Raw genomic sequence first — 23,172 nt, 5'->3', positions numbered from 1 at the left:
TTTGTTTCTTTTTGATTTTTTAAACTTCCATTCAATTGAACCCTCCCCCCACTAATTAGGTTAAAATCTTATCTACAACCCTAGGTACACGATTCACCAGGAAACTGGTCCCAGCATGGTTCAAATGAAGCCCGTCCCAACAGTACAGCTCTCTCCTTTCCCAACACTGCTGCCAGTGCCCCATGAATTGGAACCCATTTCTCCCATACCAATCTTTGCGCCACGCATTTACCTCTCTAATCTTATTTACCCTAGGCCAATTTGCATATGGCTTAGGTAGTAATCTGGAGATTATCATCTTTGTGGTTGTTTTTTTTTTTTAAAACTTAGCCCCAAGCTGCTCGTAGTCTCTCAGCAGAACCTCTTTCTGAGTCCTACCTATGTCATTTATACCTACATAGACCACGACAACTGGATCCTTCCCCTCTCACTCCAAGTTCCTCACTCGCCAAGAAGAGATGTCCTTAACTTGGGCACCAGGAAGATTCCAATAGTTCAAGGCAGCAGCTCACTACCACCTTGTCAATGGCAATTAGGGATGGGCTATAAATGCTGACCTAGCCAGCGACACCCTCATCCCATTAACAAATATTTTTAAAACGACAAGGTGGAAATACCTCGATAATTTCACCAGCCTGATTTATCGCCGTTCTTAAAGATGGTTTCCTGAAGTTGGGTTGGGGAAACTTATTTTTCCTCCCAAATCCATAGGATGTGTGCATGGAGTATGGATGTGAGCAAAAGTTCATCAGCTTTGAAGACATCAGCAGGGAACATCGGCAGAGCTGCAGGCTTTGTTGTTTTTCATCTGTTGATTGCTTATTGCAGTTCTCCCATCAATGGTCATTCACCCATGGATTCTACCACAAGGTACTGGTGCTTAAGAAGAGAGATACCATCCTGTAAGCGAAGGGGCTTTTGTCCATTTAATTTTGGTGTACAGATAGCCTGCTGGCTTCAAAAAGGTTTTGCATGTCATGACAGTCCGCACGTTGTTAGATCCCTTGGGCCTTCTCTACCTCTCCCCCCTTGTCCTTTATATTCCGCATTTGTTTATGGGTGTCAGTCTTGAGCTGTTGGAATGCTGCATTCTTGTCTTGCAATCTTGGCAATGAAAGCTGCTTGTTTATGTTCCAGGAGGGTGCATATTTCTGCATCGCTTTCTGCATGCTTTTGTTAAATCAGTCCTGGTGATGACAAAGCTCAAATCCAGTGCTCTGAACACAAAAGTCTAGTACAGATTATTTTATTTGATCCCACTGTTCCAAACAAAACGGAGTTGATGTGTGAAGATGTTGCAGATCGGTCACGAGCTGAGCTTGGAATTTCTCTCTTTGGTTAGGCTGAGACATTGATCTTCTTTCTCTTGGACTTTTGGTTCTTGTGACATCTTGGTGCTAGGATGTTCATCATTGATCAAACAAGTCAATAATCTGTCCAGCAGGCATCAGTTCTCCAGATGGTCAAGTGACACAGTCATCACTTAGATCTTTGACTCAAACAATGACATAATCCAGGAGGTGCCAGTGCTTTGATCTAGGATGCCTACATGTGGTTTTGTATTTACCCATCTGGTGAAACAGGGCGTTTGTTATAACAAGGTTATGTTGAGCACACTTTGTCAACAGGAGGGCACCAATTGCATTGGCTTGTCCCATGCCATTTTTCCAATGGTTCCTCTCCAGACACCAGAGTCACAACACCAACCCCAGCATTAAATTCTTTCAGAAGGATGAGCTTTTCTTCTTTAGGAATGGCAGTGAGGATTTCATCAAGGTCTGTGTAGAACTTTTCCTTAATATCTTCATCGGAGTCAAGGGTCAGGGCACAAGTGCTGATGACAGTGCCATATTGATTATGGCCCAGCTGTAGCGTCAGGAGCCTCAGGCAGAACAAGCGAAGGAAGACTCTGCGTCTCACTGTCTGTGAAGGTGGAAGAAGGGTGCAGCAAAGTGGTCCCAGTCATCATGGTTTGACATATCACCAAAATCTGACCACCAACCCGTTAAGATCATGTGACAATGACAGCAGCCCAAGGTCCTCATGCTAAACAAAGTTATGCATAGGCTTCTATCTGGGTCCATTTGCCAAGTCCTGTGGTGATGGAGAATTGATGACAGGAACAGGGCTGAGCAACAGATGCAGTAAGGTAATTGGACACCTGTGTTGGGACAGAGGTGTCTTTGGGCAGCAGCATTTGTGACTAAGCAATTCTCTTCAGGGTACCTTCTGCTCACCCCAAATGGGGAAGAGGCTGGAAAAGATGCCTTAAAAATAAACTATCCTACTTTCTCCTGGCTAGGGAATGACATTCTGAAGGATCACCATCAGTCTTTGTTAATGAAAGAAATCTCTAAATTTTGCAACTTGAAATGTTAGAACACTTATGGATAATCTCAAGAGTGACCAACTGGAAAGAAGAACACATCTTAACACATGAACTATCAAGGCTCCAAATTGACACCGCTGCCCTCAGTGAAGCCCGGTGTCCTGGGGAGAGATAGCTGAATGAACAAGTAGGGAGATACACGTTCTATTGGAAAGGTCGATAGCAACTCTCGTGTACACAGTGTTGGTTTTGCTATCTGAAATAGGATACTGGGTGCATTGTCAGAACTCCCCAATTATACTGTGGGTGCCATGAGATGCAAGTTGTAGAAAGGGCACATGGAAGTGGAGTCTCTGCTCAAGGCATTCTCACTCTTTATTATTCCTCCTCTTCCCACACCACGCACCCCCAACCAGGCAGAGCCCCACATGTTGACTCCTGTCCTGATAACTGAGATTGTCCCTGTCCAGGAGCAGGATGGTAGTCTTTGGTGGGACCCTCGCATGCTCCAAAACCCAGAGGTCATGGCCATGAGCATCAAAGCAGTCAGAGCAGGGGAAGGAGCAGCCTACCTCTAGCTCTACTGAAGCCACAGGAGCTGCACCACCTGAAGGCAATAGAAAAAGGAAGAGAAATGCTTTGTAGTTTGATGAGGGAAATTACTTGGATGATTAAAGTGTATTAATGTCACTTTTATCAACATTCATGCACCATCTCTATTATGCATCATCTGTATTTCAATTCTCCAACTTCAGTCATCACCATTATAACGCCTTGCCTGCCACGTGTCCCGCCTGGAGGGAAATGGTGTGAGAGGGGGAGAAGACAAGAGGTAGGTGTTAGTGTGTAATGAACAAATAAAATGTGTTATGAATAAATAATTGCATGATTCATATGTTTCAGAAATATAAAACTTTTAGTTGGGAATTAAATTTTTAAAATACAAGGTAAGTGGAAAACCTGGGGGTGAGAATCTGGTAAATGAGCCTGAAGTAATTGCAATTCAAAGGGTAGCCTGTGTTAATTTAATAAAGCCAAAGTTATAAGTATTGAGACACTGAACAATAGACAAGCCCTTTCAGAATCTTGGTAGAGACAAAATATCTACAGTTGTCTTCAGAAGAAGAATAAATTATTCAGATCAAAGAAAAGTTTGAAAGCAAAGGGTAAACAAGGGAAAGTCTCAAAATATCCATATACTTGTCAGGGCAAATTTGGGGATTGATGTTAATGAACAGAAATCTATCTGGGATATCCCAGATGTGCATCGTCGTGGGATAAATTACAGGAAGTAGTCTTTTATGTGGCGTTTATCTGTGTTTTTCCTCACAAACAGCAGGGTCAGCTTGGAAAGCTGTGAGAAGGCAGTTGTATATCTGCCAGTGACCAGACAAGGAGCATAGAGGCTACTAGTGGTCAGGGGTGTCCTGATGCAGCAAGAATTGCGAATGGGTACCATGCTCAAAAACAAAAGTCCAAGTGCATGACAAATTAAAATAGTCAGATCTGCATGCAAAGCTAGTAGAAGAGATCAGCAGTGGAAATCTTGCAGAAAGTGAGACAGACAGAGAGTGTGTGTGTATGTTCTGGAAGTTTAAGTGCCAGGTGGCAAGCTGAGGAGGGTCAAAGTGAACTCTTTGGAACTATGGCACACCATGGATTGGACTTGGAATAAGTGAAGGAACCCTCAAGATCTTGTAGTGTAAAGGGGAACTCTTGGGTGGAATTAAAAACAGAATATGAAATGATTTGGAGATTCTCGAGTTTAAATAATAAGGGTTTTCGAAATATAATGTTAAGTTAATAGTGCTTGCTTTGTTTAATTCCTGTGCAGAAAAAATTGTAATTTTACCTCATTCACCAGATTCTCACCCCCAGGTTTTCCACTTACCTTGTATTTTAAAAATTTAAAATGTTTTTATTTGAAAAGTGAAATCTTGTGGAGTAACTTCTTTTTAAAAAAGTTAATGGTCTCCTTTGGGATCACAACAAATAGATAAGATTATTAACTGTGGGAACTTTGTGTTGGAGGAAGGGGGACCCAGTAGATTCAGCATTGCTGTGCCATAAGGTTGCACAGATTAATCTGTCCTGGCCATCTCTGCCAACCGATGAGCGCCTGCAGGGACCCTTGCCACATGAGGCACTATAAAAACTTGTACCTCAATTTCCTTCTCCTGCAGTGCTATGTCGTGCAAGGCGTAGCAGGCCACTACCATTGCCGGTGAACACTCAAAAACTTGTCCCCAGATCTGTTTGGCCAACTGGACACCTGAATCGTACCTTCAGCACCCGAATGACTTGTTCAAGACCACTCTTAAGTTCATGTGGCTTCAGTCACTGGTTAAGAGCTCCTCACAGGAGTCATCAGCCATGTTGACAGAAGATAGCGCTCGTCTCCAAGGAGCCATCTGCTGACTCCGTTTGAAGGTGCAATGGTCTATTGGAGATTTGACTGGTGCAGAATGAAGGTATCATGTCAGCTTACTAGCTATCTGGCATAGACATAATAATCTTCTGATGGTTACATACCAGCAGAACCTTCATAGTATAGAAACTCCTTTGATTGATGAATCATGGTTGATCTGCGGACACTGTGATTGTGGGTATCCAGCCAGTGCAGCAAATTTGAGAGCCCTCTTGTTCTGGCTGGCCTCATCAGTTGCAACGTCAGCGTAACATGGCATCGCTCACCTGCGCGATGCACTTGTGAGCAGCAGATTGCAAAATGCTACAGGATTCACCAGCTGATCCCAGGAAGGAGTGGAGACAGAGAAGTTCAGGGTTATGGTGACCTTGACCGCTCCAGCAATGCGTGCCCACCTGGCCCACTGGGCAGGGGGTCTTTTTCCAGGAGTTTTCCAGGAAATGTCAGAATCAACCCACTGTGAAAGTCTGAGTCTCCTGAGGCACTGGTACTCAGTCGTGTCCAGAAAGCTGATCTTCTGCTAGTACACTTTGTGTGGAAGGTATTGCCTCCTGCGAGCTGATGCTGTGTTCATCCCCTCTCCCCTGTGTAGTGCGAAGTAGCTGAGGAAAAGGTAGTGGCTGCTGGTGGTGCTGCTGCTGTTGTGCCTCTTGTTCCTCATCAGAGGTCCAAGGTAGAGATGCATAAACAGTTCCTATGCTGCTCAGAAGGTTGACAGCTGGAAAATGCCATCAAGACAAAAAAAGTCAAAGGTAGCAGGAATGAGCTCCAGAGTCTTGAGTGTAATCTCTAAAGCAAGGAAAGCACCCGCTCAATACAAATATTGTGTGAAAAAACTTTTCACTTGGGCAAAACAGCAGCAGTTATAGTGCCACTGTTCAACAGTTCTTTACCCTACCATCCCTCAGTTACAGACCATCACAGAATCCACTTGGCCACAATCCTGTTGAGGCATGCAGCCACTCAGCCACATGTTCAGCTGAGATGCATGCCACAATCATTAGAATTAGTAGTCAGCACCAAGTTTCCCCGCATCACCTCAAACAGATGCAGGTTAATTTCCCATCCTGTGTCCATTTTTGAGTGTTGCCCAATTTTGCCCCCTTTATGTTTTAATTAGCAAAGAACAAAGAGCCATGCTTCTCGATTGAAAACTTAGCCTGCTTTGATTTGCAGCTTAAATCGATCAACATGTAATTTCAGTCTTTAGGGATTTCTTAACAGCAGTAGTCAAACTGCATCTTTGAAATGGATTACATTCTAGTTCACGCACGGTCATAGTCATATGTCAGCAGAAAACTTCTGACATGCTCTTAACTCTCACCCTGCAAATATATGAAATTCTTGGTGCATTTGCAATGCTAACTGAACAAGTGTTGCATGATTTTCTTTTCTTTTACATGTTTACATGTAGCTGCAAGCTTTCTTTTGACTAAACATAGACTGCCAGGCAACACAATGAAAACAGTCTTTTAGTTGCATTCTGAATTAGAATAGAATCACTTTGTGATTTTTTTCCCCCAGTAATGCACTGTTATTAATTTTTCAGCATCTATGATAATGGTTTAAAAACAGGTATTAGGGCTGATTTTTCTCTGCATTATACCCCATGTACAAAAATTTACAAAGCAGAAAACAGAAATGGTGGAAATCCTATGTGATTGAACCCTGTCCTATTTATGCTTCATGCTTGTTTCCCCTTGTGGGACAGTCTAGGACTAGCGGACATAATCTCAGAGTAAGGGGACGCCCATTTAAAACAGAGAGGAGGAGGAATTTCTTCTCTCAGAGGGTAGTCAATCTGTGGAAATCTTTACTGCAGAGGGCTGTAGAGGCTGGGACACTAAGTATATTCAAGATTGAGATAAGCAGATTTTTAATCAGTAAGGGAATCAAGGGTTATGTGGAAAAGGCAGGAAAGTGGAGTTGAGAATTATCAGATCAGCCATGATCTCATTGAATGGCGGAGCAGACTCGATGGGCCGAATGGCCTACTTCTCCTCCCATGTCTTATGATTTTTTACTCACTTACAAAAGCGGATAAAACATCGCATCCAGAACAGGTCTTACAAACTATTTAAACTTGAATGTTGAAAGTGGATGAGGAGCCAGAAGAACTACAAGAGGCAACAGCATTAACTGAGAATCTTCAACGTTACCTCTAGACCCCATGAAGTCTCATGGCATCAGATCAAACATGGGCAAGGAAATCTCCTATTGATTACTAGCCACGCTCTCCTTCAGCAGATGAATCGGCTATCTCTACACTGAATACCAGTTGTAAGATCCACTGAGGGTAGCAAGGGCACAGAATGAAGTTTCACACCTAGAGTGTAAAGTCCATCGCCAAGAGGGTCAGCAGCACCATTAATGACTGAGCTGGCCAAGGTGTGATGGACACTGAAGGACTTAACTGCCAAAATGTGCTTATGGCAGGTGGTGAGAACCAACACAAGGGAAAAACCTACTCGACCTTGTCCTCATCAATCTACCTGTCACAGATGTATTTGCCCATGATGCACTGATATTAGCAGGCACCAGACAGTCCTTGTGGAGGTGAAGTCTGTGTCCACAAGGAGGACACACACATGTTGTGTGAAGGTGCAAGCATGCTAAATGGAATAGGTTCAGATCAGGTCTAGCAGGCAGGTCAAAACTGAGCATCCATGGAGTGATGTGGGCCATCAGCAGAATTGTACCACAACCATCATGCAAAGGGACCAATCCTTCTTCAAGCATAGAAGAGCATGTCAATAGTAGCACAAGGTTTACTTAATAAATGAGCTACCAGGCACACCTAAAAATAGTGAAGCTGCAACAGAGGACCATGTGCAAGCTAAAAAGTGGAAGCAGTATGCAACGACAGGGATAATTGATCCCACAATCAACAGATCAGATCAAAGGTCTGCAGTCCTGCTGATTAAACAATTAACAGGAGGAGGCAGCTCACTAACATCCCCAGCTTGAATGAAAGCAAAGCCTAGCACATCACTGCAAAAGATAAAGCTGAGGAACTTGTAACCTTCTTCAATCAAAGGGCCAAGTGAATGGCACTTGACACCCCAAGTACAGATGCCAGTCTTCTGCTAATTCAATTCGCTCCATGTGATAGAGAATCAGTTGAGCTCACTGGGTAAAGCAAGGCTATGAACCCTGATAACATCCTAGCTGTAGTGAAGACTTGTGCTCCAGAATTAGCCATGCCCCTAGGCCAAACTGTTTCAGTACAGCTACAACACTGGCAATGTGGAAAAATCATCGAAGTATGCCCTGCACATGAAAAGTAGGTCAAATCTAATCCAGACAATAACCGCCACATCGGTCCACTGTCAACCATCAGCAAAAATGATGGAAGGTGTCAATGACAGTGCTAGGAAGTGGCACTTATTCAGTGATGCTCAGTTTTGGGTTACAACATTACAGTCTTGGTCTAAACATGGACAAAAGAGCCAAATTCCAGAATTGAAGAGAGAGCTCTTGACATCAAGGTAGCATTTGACTGAGTGTGGCATCAAGGAACCCTAGTAAAACTGTCGTCAATGGGAATCAGGGGAAAACTCTCCAATGGTTGATCATACATAGCACAAAGGAAGATGAGTTGTTGGAAGCCAGCCATCTCACTGCAGGAGTTCCTCAGCTACTTCATCAATGACCTTCCCTTCAACACAAGGTCAAAAACTGGGATGTTTGCTGATGATTGCAGTGTTCAGTCTCATTCATGACTCCGCAAATGAAACAGTCAGTGTCTGCATGCAGCAAGGCACAGACAATATTCAGGCTTGAGCTGATAAGTGACAAGTAACAAGTAACATTCGTGCAACATAGTGCTGTGCAATGATCACCAACAACAAGAGAATCTAACCATCTCCCTTTCACATTCAATTACATTTCCATTGCTAATTGTCTGTCAACAACATCCTGGTGGTTACCAATAATCAGAAACTTAACTGAATCAGGCTTGTAAACACTGTAGCCACAAGAGCAATTCAGAGGCTGGAATTTTGCAATGAGTAAATCACTACAATGCACAAGTCAGGTGTGCTCCCCACTTACCTGGATGAGTGCAGCCCCAACAATACTCAAGAAATTCAACATCACCCAGGATAAGGCAGCCCGCTTGATTGGCACTGCATTCACTGGCGGCCTCAGAGACAGGAGTGAGTACCATCTACAGCAGCAAATCGCCAAGGTTCCTTTGACAGCGCCTTCCAAAACGGTTACCTCTACCACCTGAAGAAACAAGGGCAGCAGGTGCATGGGAACACCACCATCTGCAAGTTCCCCTCCAAGTCACACACCATTCTGACATGGAACTATAATTGCCATTCCTTTACTGTCACTACGCCAAAATCCTGGTACTCTTCCCAACAGCACTGTGGGTATTTTTTTTTAAATTTTCATTCATGGGAAGTGGGCATTGCTTGCTAAACCAGCATTTATTGCCCTTGAGAAGTTGGTGGTGAGCTGCATTCTTGAACTGTTGCAGTCCATGTGGTGTAGGTACACCCAGTGTGCTGTGAGGAAGGTAATGCCAGGGTTTTGACCCAGCGACAGTGAAGGAACAGCGATATATTTCCAAGTCAGGATGGTGAGTGATTTGGAGGGGAACCTCCAGGTGGTAGTGCTCCTAACTATCTGCTGCCCTTGTCCTTCTAGGTGGTGGTGGTCATGGGTTTGGAAGGTGCTGTCTAAGGAGCCTTGGTGAATTCCTGCAGTGCATCTTATAAATGGTACCCACTGCGCGTTGGTAGTGGAGGGGCTGAATATTTGTGGATGGGGTGCCAATCAAGCAGGTTGCTTTGTCCTAGACAGTGTTAAGTTTCTTGAGTGTTGTTATAAGCTGCACTCATTCAGGTAAGTGGAGAGTATTCCATCACACTCCTGACTTGTGTCTTGTAGATAGTGGACAGGCTTTGGGGAGTCAGGAGATGGGTTACTCGTCGCAGGATTCCTAGCCTCTGGCTTGCTCCTGTAGCCACAGTATTTATATGGCTAGTCCAGTTCAGTTTCTGGTCAATGGTAACCCCGAGGATGTTGATAGTGGGGGACTCAGCGATGGTAATGCCACTGAATGTCAAGGGGCAATGGTTAGATTCTCTCGTCAGAGGTGCTCACTGCCTGGCACATGTGGCACGAATGTTACTTGCCACTTGTCAGCCCAAGCCTGGATATTGCCTAGGTCTTGCTGCATTTGGACATGGAATGCTTATATTTACACAAGAAAATCAGTAATTCAAGGTGCCAGTTCACATCCATGTTCCCAAAGGTCATTAGGGATGGGCAATAAATGCTCACTTTGTCAGCAATGCTCACAACCCATGCACAAATAATTTTTGAAAAACTTGGCTTCTGTAAGAATAATTCACAAAACTGGTATAGTGAAAGTCCAGATGCAGGATCCCTCAGTTAGCTTCTTCTGCTGCAGTTATAGAAATATAAAGATGAAAATTGTTGGGAGCAGGTCTTCTTAATCCATTGACAAATATCTTCATTTAAAAAACTGACAGCCAAGTGCTGATATACAGAAATTTGTGCCATGATTATGCGGTCTGAATAAAGCTGGTATGTAAAGGAAAAAATGCTTAACATAACCTCAGTAGTGATCATTTTTGTTTCATTGCCTGCTTTCCCTTCCATTTGCATCCCTGAAATAAAAATGTCTACTTCTCAAATGGTGTCAGGGGATGCAAAGTTACTGTTCTCTTTCTGCTTGTGAGCATCTGTTTCCTGTTATATGCAGCCTGCTTCTACTGAATCATAGGCATACGTTGATATGTGACATTGGTGACATGGGAATCTATCTACCCCAACTTGTAAAAGGTGCTCTCCACAGATATTGTGAAGACAGAGTGCATGCAGATGCTGTTCAATAGAAGAAGTTGTGACCAGTTGTCTGAGGCAGCCATATGTTTAAGGCAGTGCTGCGTAAAGAAGGTGTAAATTGCAAAGGTACTCCAAAAGAAAGTGCAGAGAGAATGAAGGAATGCATTGGTAAAGGAGTTTAGGTTATGAGCTAATTGCAGGATATAACCTTACCCGTCCTGGTGAAATCAGTAACTTTTTTCCAGCACTGGGGCCACATCCTCTGAAAAGTCAAACTTTTTAATGCCTTTACCTCATTGACTTAGAGATCCTGTGGCTATACTGGGGAAAGATTAGGACCCATTTTAGCTGCACTTCCTGCAGCAAGGTTTAAGTAAACTATTAAAGCAGGAGGTTCTCTTTCTTCCCACAGTACTGCTTGATATCTCAGGCAATTTTACAAATAGCCAGTACATCATTAAATTGTTACAGGCCTTTAAAAAAAAAAAAATAATTTTTTGGATATTTTCCAGCAAATTGACGAAACAGGAACAATGATCAAATCTTGGCTATAGAGTTTTTTTCTATGAGTTCTAATGATATTAAAACAGCAGCTGCACATTTGGTTTGATATAACTTACACATTTATGGATACGAATCTTGCATCCCTATTGCATGACTAAATTCATCTGCCAGACCACAGCTAATTAGGAATTGTTTGTCATTCCAGAACTGTATCTGAACCACTGCTCCACAACTGCAACACATATGTTTTTGTTAAAAGATAACAGTAAACTCAGTTAACAGGCTGTAAAGGAAATCCCCATTCCAGCCTCTTCTTGGAAACTGCAGTTTCCAACTTTTAATTACGAAAGACTCACATAACTCCTTTATGCATAATTTGTTGATCTATGGTCTTTCCATCTGTGAAATAAAGTACTACAAAAAAAGCTTCTTTGTGACACAAATTAGGGCTGAATATATAAAATTCTCACCATGAACGTTTCCAAGTTCAATGTTGCCATTAGAAGACGACAGATGTGAAGATTCAGCATAAATGTACTTTGTTTTTAGCGAGCCATTAGTGGTGGAAATATTCATGCTTGTTCCCTGAAGTTTGTCAATTTCCACAATCTGGAGAAAATGCAAAGGGTTAGGATCAGCTGAAAATGCTATTCACTAGGAGCACTATCATTCCTCCCCTAGTTAAGCAAAGTCTTTACTTGGATCTTCATTCTATTAATGTCATAAACATCTGTGCAGTGGCAGGATGGGGATACAATGCGTTTGTGCTCCATTGAGCTGCTTCATGTAGTAGCAAAATGCAAACTAAAGCCTCTTATTCTGTAATGGAGTTCACAATTTTGATCAGGTTATTAGAAGGCACTGAGAAGGGAAGGTGAATCACCAGAGAGGGGCAAGAAAAATGAGAAGACGAATCAGACCAGGTTACACTTGCGAAAAGAACTTTTGAACAAAATGTTATTAAAAGATGGTGTCCTGCTGTGGCTCAATTGTTAACTCTCTCATCTCTGCAGCCATAAAGTTGTGGGTTCAAAACCCACTCCAGAGACTCAAGCACAAATTCTAGACCGACACAGAATGAAATACTGAGAGAATGCTGCACTGTCAGGGGTGCCACCTTCCAGATAAGATGTAAAACCCAGGCCCTCCTGGCTTTCTAAGATAGACAGAATGATCCCATGGCATCATTTTGAAGAGCAGGAGAGATATCCCTGGTGTCCTGGCCAATATTTATCCCTCAATCAACATCACACACTAAAAGAAACAAATTATCAGGTCATCGTCATGCTGCTGCTTGCAGGAGTTTGCTGTGTGCAAACTGGCTGCCATTACCTGGAGTCATGAAAGGCGCTATACTAAAGCAAGTCTTTCTTAATAATCAATGGGTGAATGGAGAAAACGTTGTTCACCAAGAGCAAGCTATTAAAAAAAGTTTTATATCAATTCTCCATGTAATTACTTCCATAGTTAAGCTGAAGCTAGCTTTGTTTGGGTTGTAACTCTTTTGTATATTCTTGGGTCAAGTTTGTGGTCATACTAATGGGGTCCCCAGTGTAGAACAAAACTGTCCTTTCATGGGGAAGTAGCTACTAGTTGCATAGGCCATCCTCAATGGTGTGGTCTACATTGAACAGCCCAGCAAATATATGACGAGTGAATACAAGGACAGAGTTTTCAAATGATAGGCCCCTCAAGCGGGTCATGAACCGTTGAAATCTGCAGTAAGCTTTGCTGTTGCTCATTAACTGAATCATAGCATTAACATCCCACTTCTGGGTTTCCAGACTAGAGAAGGAGGTTGGGGTGACACACCAGATCTGTCAAAGTAAAGACCCCAGAATGGTTGACCTGGACATGGATTCCTGTGGCCACAACAACTACAGAACTAGAGAGTAGGCTGCCCTCCTGGTCTCTCTCTCTCTTACCTGGAGATCCTGCTGCAGGATCGGGGGACTTAAATGAGGTAGTGTTTCCCAAAGATGCGAGGAAGAGGGCAGCCTCTCAAATCAAGCAGGAGTGCATTGAAAGGGGCTAAGGTACAATGTTAGCATACCTCCTCTGGCACCACACCTGCATCCAGCAAGGATTGGAAAATGATGGTCAGACCTTTCACTATTTCTTCCCTGTCTTCTTTTAGCCTGGAGTACATTTCATCCAGTCCTGGTGATTTATCCACTTTTAAGGATGCCATACCCTTCAATACTTCCTCCCTCCGTATGTTTATCACATTCAATACTTCACACTCCTCAATGTCTGCATCGTCCTCCTCTTTTGTGAAGACAGATGCAAAGTATTCATTAAGGACCATACCACATCTTCCGCCTCCACACATAGGTTACCTTTTTGGTCTTTTATGGGTCCTACTCTTCCCTTAGTTATTCTCTTACTCTTAATGTATTGCTAAAACATCTTTGGGTTCACCTTTATTTTACTTGCCAATATTCTTTCATGCCCTCTCTTTGCTTTCCTAATTTCCTTTTGACATCTTGACATCCAGGGGGCTCTATATTTGGCCATTCCACCCTTTTTCTTTGTGGGAACATGTGTACTCTGAACCCCTTGAATCTCCCCATTGAATGCCTCCCAATGCTCTGATACTGATTTACCTTCAAGTAGTTGCTTCTAGTCCACTTTTGCTAAATCACTTAACCTAGTAAAATTGGCCTTACCCCAATTTGGAACTTTATAACTCCTGTTCTATCTTTGTCCTTTTCCATAAAGAAATTTAAAACCCCCACTACCACTCCTTCCACCTGCCCAGCTTCATTAACTAAAACTACTCAGGGATTTGCCTACACATTTGCTCTTCTATCTCCCTCGGAATGTTTGGGGATCTATAGTACTCTCCCAGTAATGTGACTGCCCCCTTTTTTTTGTTCCTAAAATCAATCCATATGACCTCAATTGATGATCCTTCTAGCATATCATCCCCCCTCACAGCTGTAATTGCTTCTCTAATCAAAATTACCACCCTCTCTACCATTTTTATCCCCCCCCCATCTCATGTGAAAACCCTATAACCAGAAACATTGAGCTGCCATTCATATCCCTCTTCTTTAATAACTATATCATAATACCACCACATTTCCATCTGTGCCCTCATCTCATCTGTTTTATTTACTATAGTACTTGCATTGAAGAATATACCCTTGAGCACTGCCAAACTCTCTTCTCATTTTCTATTCCTTGTTTCCTCTGCCTTCCAGACTCAAATGCTAATTTTCTGCCCTCCATTTCCATTTCTGATTTTGCACCATCTGAATCTACCCTCAGTTTCCCATCCCCCTGTTTAAACCCTGCCCAACAGCATTAGCAACCTCCCAGCAAGGATATTGGTCCCGGTCCCATTGAGGTGCAAACTGTCCAGCTTGTACAGGTCCCACCTCCCCCAGAACCGGTCCCAATGGTCCAGGAAGCCCTCCCTCCTGCACCATCTCTCCAGCCACGCATTCATCAGGTCTAAACTCCTATTTCTATGCTCACTAGCTCGCGGCACTGGGAATAATCTGGAGATTACTCTCCAAGTTCCTTCTTTTTAATGTCTTACCTAGCTTCCCAAGATCTGTTTTCAGGGTCTCATCCCCATTTCTACCTATGTCGTCAGTACCAATATGAACCACGACCTCTGGCTATTCACCCTGCCCTTTAAGAGCGTTCTGCAGCCACTCTGACATCTTTGATCCTGGCGCCAGGGAAGCAACACTACCCTTGAATCACATCTACAGCCGCAAAAATGCCTGTCTATTCCTCTAGCTATCAAATCCCCTACCACTATTTCTCTTCCACTCTTCTTCATTCCCGCTTGTGCAGCTGAGCCACCCATGGTGCCCCAAGCTTGACTCTTGCTCCAAACCTCGGAGGAACCTTCACCCTTTCCAGCGCACAAAATGGAAAACCAGTTTGTGAGTGAGATAGAGTCCAAGGACTTCTGCACTACTCCGCCTGGTCCTCCTAGACTTTCAGGTGGTCACCCATTTCATCTCCGCCTGCATGCTTGTAACCTGCAATGTGAGAACCTCCCTAAAGATGCTATCCACTAATTCTCAGCCTCGCGGAAGCGCCACAGTGACTTCTGCTGCCGCTTACATTCTGAAACCCAGAGCTCATGTTTCTGTAGCTGATGACACTTCCTGCAGACTTGCTCATCAAGGCCATCTGAAGTGTCCACAACTTCCCACATACCACAGGAGTCATATTCCACTTGGCCAAGCAGCCCTGTCATGCGTTAACCTTACTTTTAAACTAGTTGCTAGTAGAATGTAGAATTACAGATCCTCACTCATGAATCAGCTCCTTCTCCTGTAGGTAGTTAAGGGTTATTTAAAACTTCTACATTTTTCTATTATACATCTATTTACAATGCTCATTGACCAAGTGGCTTATGAGTTGCACTCTCCTAGCTTGGAGACAAAGGAAGAAAACTCACCAACTGCTAGAGACTGAAAAGTTAGAAGTAGGGAGCACCTGCTTCTCTTCTTTACCAAACTCCCTCACTCACCAAACTTCCAACTTCATACTCTGCCCAAGCCGCAATCCTTTTACAGTATTCTCCTGCACATTATTCTTCAGAACAGATCTTGCAGCTCCACTCATTCATCTCTCCATGCACCTCCTCACATCCCCTCTGCACAGCCAACCCTCGCATTCATTCTCATATCTATCTCTTAAAGTCACTCTCTGCATATGTTGCCATTCCCTTCTCCCTATGCAATCAATTTCTAATCCTCACAATTCTCTGCTTTCTCTCTTTGCAGAAAGAGAGTACACAAATTCGGGGAGTGGCAAGGACCCAGGAGTGGGGGGGTGGGAATGCTAGAATGGACTTCCTCCTTGGGGACCACTGGAAATGCATGTTCATCAGGACTACTGGGAAAGAAGTCTTGTTCCAGGAGGTTGCAGATGTCAGCAATGAACCAGTGCCTCCTGAAGCACTGGTGCTCAAACATGATCGAGTGCTGATCCCCAGCCTCTAGACACTCAGTGGAGGTCTTGCCTCCTTGGAACTGGATCTCTACTCCCATGCTCTCTGCCTTGTGAAGAAAGAAGTCTGTGGATTAGGAGAAGGCAACTGCTGATTTTGGTGTTGCTGCTGCTGCTCCTTTTGATCCTCATCAGAGGTACAGGCTACAACAAGGAAGTTGATATGAAGGAGCATACACTCGAAGGCTCTTGAAAGTAATTCCTAAAAGTCAAAAGTGACATTCAATGTAGTGATTGCTGGCTGTCAGAAGTAATCCTGAAGCATAGGCCTTTCACTGTAGCTGACCACAACTTCAACAATTTCAGTCTTCTGACGTCTTCCTAGCATGCCAATTTAATTAAACTCCCCACTGTGTTCTCACCTCACGGGCCCCAGCTGGATGCAGAGTGTTAATGCCAGAATGCAGGGTTAAAGTCAAACTTTTCAGTGATTTAATACCCCACCTCTCTCCCAGCACCATCGCCTCCCCCACACCCCAACCCACCCCTCTCCTTGCCAGTTAAAAATCTGGCGCAAGTCTCTTATTTTCACATAAATTTTGTTATCCATGCCAGTGTTTATGCTCCAATCAATGTTCCACCCATCCTTCCTCATCTAAACTGATCAGTAAAACCCTTTATTTTCTTCTCCATCAATTACTTATCTAGTTTTGTTTTAAAGGCATCTATATTATTCACTGCAACTACTTCCTCTGGTAGAGAAATCCACATTCTCACCACTCTCCAGCATAATTATATTTTTTCTAAATTCCCCATTTGATTTCTTGGTGACTGCCTTATATTGATATCTAGTTTTGCTCTTCCTCACAGGTGGAAACACACACACACATTGTCTCCACTCTATCAAAGCTTTCCTAATCTTAAATATCTCTGCAATCACCCCTCAGCCTTCCTCTTACACATACACTGTAGCAACCACTCTGACATCTGTCATCCAACTACACCTAGGTTGACCCCTCTTTCTGCTATCCTCTGGAAAAGATTTCTGTAGCTTTTCAGCTCTGATGAAATGGCCGAAATACAAACATTTTCTTTTCTGGATATCATTTTTTTAAGATAAGTTCTTTTTGTTCTTGCAATTTCAAGCACCTCTTTATTGGACTTTTGCTCTGTGTATGGAAATTTTAGCATACTTCTTAGTATCCACATTTCAAAGGCCTCTTATTTTCTTCTACAGATCTTTATTTATTGTCCAGGTTTCTGAGGTGTACAGATAAGTGGATAGAATGTAGCATCTTATGAGTTTTGTTACAAGCTTGAGCTTCCTCTTCACAAAATTATTTTTGTCTATCTCCATCCTTCTTCTAATTTTGGCATCACATCTACAATCTTCTTTTATTATTTTTCCTAAATAGACATTTATCTACATGTTCCAGTGTGATATCATCCATTTTAATCTTCGCTCTAGCTTCTTCTAATGTAGTCCTTCTAGCTATGATTGTTTCTGTCTTTTTGGTGTTCATGCTCAAACCATATTTTAAACTTAGATCTTACTTGATCTACGTTATTTTATAGGGCTTGTTCTGATTCTGCAAGTAGTGCTATGTCGTCGGCGTACCGCAAATTTGTTATGTTCTTGCCTCCAATTTTTAACCCTGGATGTACATCTAATTCTATGAATAGTTGTACTGTGTACAGATTGAATAATTCTGATGAAAGTGCACAACCTTGTCATACTCCTCTCTTCACTTGAAATATGTCTGATTGGCTATCTTCTCGCCTAAAACTCACTGTTTGGTCCCAATATAAGCTTTGGATAAATCTCACATCTTTACTGCCAATGTCACATTTCAGCATCACATCTACAGTATTAACGTATGGTGATAAACACGGTCAAATGTTTCATAGACTATAAAAGCCCATGTTCTTGTTTATTTCTAGATATTTATTGAAGATTGTTCTTAGGTTAAATATTCTATCTCTTATTCCTCCCCCAGGTCTAAATCCAGACTGCGTGTCACTAATTACTGCTTCAAATATATTATTTCTTTCTGTTATGATTCTCAAAATCAGTTTAATGAGATGACTCGTTAAGCTTATAGTTCTAAGTTGATTGCACTCCTTTGCTTTAGGTTTCTTAGGTAACTTAAATAGTGAATGTCTCAAGTCACTTGGAATGTATCCTTAGGCATAAATTTGATCACAAATTTCTGTTATCACTTCTAATTCTGTTCCCCAAGGGCTTTTAGATATTCTGTTGTTACTTCATCTATGCCTGGAGCTTTTCCTGTACTCATCAATTTCAAAGCATTCTTGACCTCTGAAATTATGATGTTTGGTCCTCCATTTGTCTCCAAATATCTTGAGGACTCTCTTGATTTGGATTATCGTACAGTTCACTTATATATTCTGTCCATCTTTTTGCTGCTGCATCCCTTTCAAACAATATTTTACCATCTTTTGTGCACCCACTATTTGTTGTTATCCCTTTTTTCTGTCAAAAATTTAATCTTCTAGTGCATAACTCTCATTTTGTGATTTCCTTCCAGCTCCAATACTTCAGTCTCATTGTATCATTTCTCTTTAGCCTGCCTACTTGCATTCTTTATTTTCAACTTCATCATACACAGGTGTTTTCTTTTCTTCCCTCTTTCTATCATCATTGCTAGTATCTCATTGTTCATCCACTCCTAGTATCTTTTTTTCCTTTGCAGCATGCTGTATGCTTTCTATTTCTGGTTCTGAGACCTTTGCTTGTTCTGTTTCCTCAATCCCGAGACTTTCCTATTTGTTTTTTTTACTTTAAGAGTGAATTCCTCTCAGGTATTCTCATTCTTCAACATGTCAAGATCTAAAAGGTCGCACACATCTATTTCTTTTTAGATGTTTTCAGTTTCATCTTAAATTTTGCCACAAGGAGACAATGATCTGAATTTATTTCCGTGCTGGAATACTTGTGTACTTTATATTGTTTCTAAAACATTGTTTCACCATCACATAATCTATTTGATTTCTATACAGTTAAGTCTCCTCAAGTTGCTTTAAGTCTGCCCGCTTAACATTGCTTCATCTTTACATTATTTATTCTACAGGATTTGTTTAGTTTTTCCCATTTGTCGCCATTCTTGTTCTTACATCATCTGCACTCTGGCCCCGCACAACCCCACACGCTGCACTGTGGGCCAGCAACTGCCATGTTCTAATGTTCTGTTGAAGGGTCATGAGGACTCGAAACGTCAACTCTTTTCTTCTCTGCCGATGCTGCCAGACCTGCTGAGTTTTTCCAGGAAATTCTGTTTTTGTTTTGGATTTCCAGCATCCGCAGTTTTTTTGTTTTTATTCTAATGTCCTAACGCCACCATCACCAGAGGACCAGGCTGAGGGGAGACAGCGAGGCCTGAGACCATGAGCTCAAGGCAGGGAGCCCGGCCCAGAGGCTGGGCTGTGACAGTCACCACCACTCACAGCAGTGCCATGGCGGCTCAGGATGGGAAGTTGCTGACCACCATTCGGGTAATGAAGTAACTGGGAGGGGAAAGAGAGGCAGCAAGCAGGGTCCCCTGCTCAATTAATGACAATTCTGCAGCACAGGGCAGGGGCTTGACTGCCTGTAGACCGTCAGGAAGAAGTCCAGGCTCTTAGCCCATGTGCAACCTTGTACCGGGAGTTGGCCAGAGCCTCGGGTTGCCGAGTCACTGCGCTGAGCTGGTGTGGGGGTAAGGATGGGGGGGGGAGACACGACGAAGAGGGACAGAGGGATGGGGAGAGACAGAGAGGGCTGGGGAGATACAGAGATAGAGAACAGAAAAGAGGTTGGAGCCCCTGCAAAAGATTGTGATGAGTTTTAGGAGTGCTGTAGGTGAGGCACAGAAGTTGCGTTACTCAGGGCTTGTTTGGGTAATTTTGCGTTACCTAATTTGAATTTATACAGTATTGCTATTATATTCAGTGATTTATTTTAGTTTGTAAGTTACTCCAGCTATGGCCACATATTTAAACTTATACGTTGGGCATTTCTTGTCCGGAAAATACAAAGGAATCCAACTAAAGCTTTAACATTGATTCCTATGGGAACCTATGATTCACTTAAAGTTGTTTCAAGATTTTCAGTCACGCAACTACAACTTTATTTTGGACTTATTGTCTTAGTAAGTGTCATTGCCTGGACTTCTCCAAGTGGGCAGTTTGTTGCGTATGAAGGTTGCTTGCCATCATCATACCATTGGCTTGACAAAATTGTATCAGTCTCTCTCTTTGATTTCTCGATCCATGGCCATATTGACCAACGTGCGGTCCTGACATTTCTTCACCAGCTTTAGTGTTTAAGTCGCCCATTAGAATTACCAAATCAGTTCATTTGATTTGATCATAACTCTTCAGGATGTGATCATAAAATCCCTCTATTTCCTGCACATTGTGATCTTGTGTCAGGGCATAAACTTTTATGTCAACCAAATCAAAAGACTGTTCTCCAATCTTAATCATAATCACTCTTTGAGATTGGCCTGTAGCCTTAAACTGATCTCTTGCATCTTTTGTTTACCAGGATTCCTACTCCATTCCTATGCTTCTCACTTCCCAAGTAAAGCATATGATTCTTCTTCTCCATTTGACTTCTGCAAGTTGCTAGTAAGTTCAATACAGTGTGCATCCATTACTTGAATGCAAATATCAACCTTTCCTGCCTGGTATAAAGTCCTTATATTCCACATTCCTGTTCTCATGAAGCTACCTCCTGCAATGAAGCTGACATCTCTTTTGAGTTTAGGTCAACTTGGCCATAAATTTGTTGGTTACTTCATTAGGCAAGGGTGTCTCCCTCTCTGTCGTTACTTACAACAGAATCAGCTGCAGGGGCTCCAACCTCTTTTGTAACTCCTATTCTTTGACTATGATTTTCCATGACTAATAATGGGGCTCAATGTGTGAGGTCCCAAACTCATCATAGGTGATTGCCCACATTGCCTTAGTAAGTGTCACAGCTGCCCTTGGTTGTGTCACACCTTGCTGGTTTCCGCCTTGAGCCATTGTTCTACTAACTTGCAGAACTCTTCTGCTTCTTCCACCATTCTTACTCTTCATGCACATTAGAAGGGGTGATATCCCCAACACTCGCTGAAGCTGAAGGGCTCCTTACTTAGTTATGCATGACTGCCAATTCACGATCCCAGGGTATGACAGTTGGTGTGCACAACCAGCTACTTGGGAGTCATAAGTGAGAGTTGGAGAGTTATGGGACACAGGTTTCCCCTACCCACATCCCTTTTAAAGTGGATGTGGGGCTTGGCAGTGGGTCGATGGTACTAACCCTCACAAACATCTCCCATATACCCCAGTTCTGGTATCAGCCTTGTAAATCGTTTTTGCATCCTTGTCAGTGTTTCTATATCTTTTTTATAAGATGGTGACCAAGTGTAATCTAACCAAGTTTAGATATGAGTTTAGTGTAGCTTCTCTACTTTTCAATTCTATCCCTCTAAAAACAAACCCTATCCACTTAGCTAACTTTCATTGTGGCCTTACTGATGTGCATCATAATTTTTAGTGATTTGTGTATTTGTTCCTCTACCCAATCCGGATTTTCATTTTCTAAGTGATATGACATGCTTTTTCCTTCACCAAAATGTAATATGTCATATTGATCTATGTTCGAATTCATTTATCATTTATATGCCCATTCTACAAGTTTCTAAATGTTTTCTCGTGATTTATTATGGCCCTCCTCAATGTTGACTATCCATCCCAATTTGGCATTGTCTGTAAATTTAGAATTTTTGTTTTTGATTCCAATGTCAATTGTTAACATAAATTGTGAACAATGGTGTTTCCAGCACTGATCTTTGTGGGACTCTGTACCACATGAAGACAAAAAATAGGAGTAGACCATATGGCCCATCGAGCCTGCTCCGCCATTCAATACGATCATGGCTGATCTTGGGCTTCGACTCCATTTCCCTACCTATTCCCTATACCCTCGATTCCCCGAGACATCAAAAATCTGTCTGTATAACCCAGCCTTAAATGTATTCAATGACGAAGCATCCACAACCCTCTGGGGCAGCGAATTTCAAAGATTCACAGCCCTTTGAGTGAAGTAATTTCTCCTCAGCTTAAATTACTGTCCCCTTAACCCGGGATTCTGCTCCTGCATTTTAGATTCCCTGGGCCAGTGGAAACAATCTCTTAGGGTCTACCTTATCAAGCTCCTTCAGAAACTTGTATGTTTCAATGACTTCACCCATCATTCTTCCAAACTCCAGAGAAAAAGACCCAATTTACTCAGCCTCTCATCATAAGACAACCCCCAATTTGGTGAACCTTTATTGCACTGCCTTCACTGCAAGTATATCTTTTCTTAAATATGGAGACCAAAACTGCTTATGGTACTCCAAGTATGGTCTCCCCAAAACCCTGTACAACTCTAGCATGACTTATTTATTAGTAGACTCCAATCCCCTTACAATAAAGGCCACCATGCCACGTGCCTTCCTAATGGCTTGCTGTAACCTGTATGTTAACTTTTTGCATTCCTTGTATGAGCATACCCAAGTTTCTTTGAACATCAACACTTACAAGTTTCTTGCCTATTAAAAAATGTTCAGCTCTTCTATTCTTTTGATCAAAGTGAATAACTCTACACTTCCCTATGTTATAATCCATCTGCCATCTTGTTGCCCACTCAGTTAACCTGTCCACATCTCTTTGCAGCTTCTATGTCCTCCCCATCTTGCTTTGTATCATCAGCAAACTTACTCAGTCACTTCATCTAAGTAATTAATATAGATCGTAAATAACTGAGGCCCCAGTACTGACCCTTGCGGTACTCCACTATTCAGTACCATCCACTTACAATAAAGGAGACCATTTGGCCCATCATGTCTGTGCTGGTTTTCATGTTCTTGGGTTTATCATGGTTTACTAGGATTCCTACTCCATTCCTATGCTTCTCACTTGTGACATGCTTATTTTTCCCCTCACCGAAATGTAATATGTCACATCTATGTTCGAATTCATTTTCCAACTATATGTCTATTCTACAAGTTGTTTAATCTTCCAACTTGAGACTGTCCCATTAATGCCCACTCTCGGTTTCCTACCTATTACCCAAACATCTATCCACATTACCTCCAACTTTACGGGCACTTATCTTGCCCATTAACCTTTTGTG

The 23,172-nt window shown here is 42.4% G+C and overlaps 1 protein-coding gene across 6 annotated transcripts in view; it reads right to left on the bottom strand.

The window, feature by feature from the left end:
* The window catches only part of fam185a (family with sequence similarity 185 member A), an 88,819-nt gene that overhangs the window by 46,022 nt on the left and 19,625 nt on the right, over window positions 1–23,172 (bottom strand). For all 6 annotated transcript variants that reach the window (XM_041202531.1, XM_041202532.1, XM_041202536.1 and 3 more), the window contains one exon: window positions 11,555–11,693. In XM_041202531.1, the coding sequence (XP_041058465.1) occupies window positions 11,555–11,693 (139 nt within the window). The remainder of the gene's footprint in view (window positions 1–11,554; window positions 11,694–23,172) is intronic.

The sequence above is a fragment of the Carcharodon carcharias genome, chromosome 13 (assembly GCF_017639515.1).
Source record: "Carcharodon carcharias isolate sCarCar2 chromosome 13, sCarCar2.pri, whole genome shotgun sequence".
Classification (NCBI taxonomy): Eukaryota; Metazoa; Chordata; class Chondrichthyes; order Lamniformes; family Lamnidae; genus Carcharodon; species Carcharodon carcharias.
This window is presented reverse-complemented; position numbering and strand designations above follow the sequence as displayed.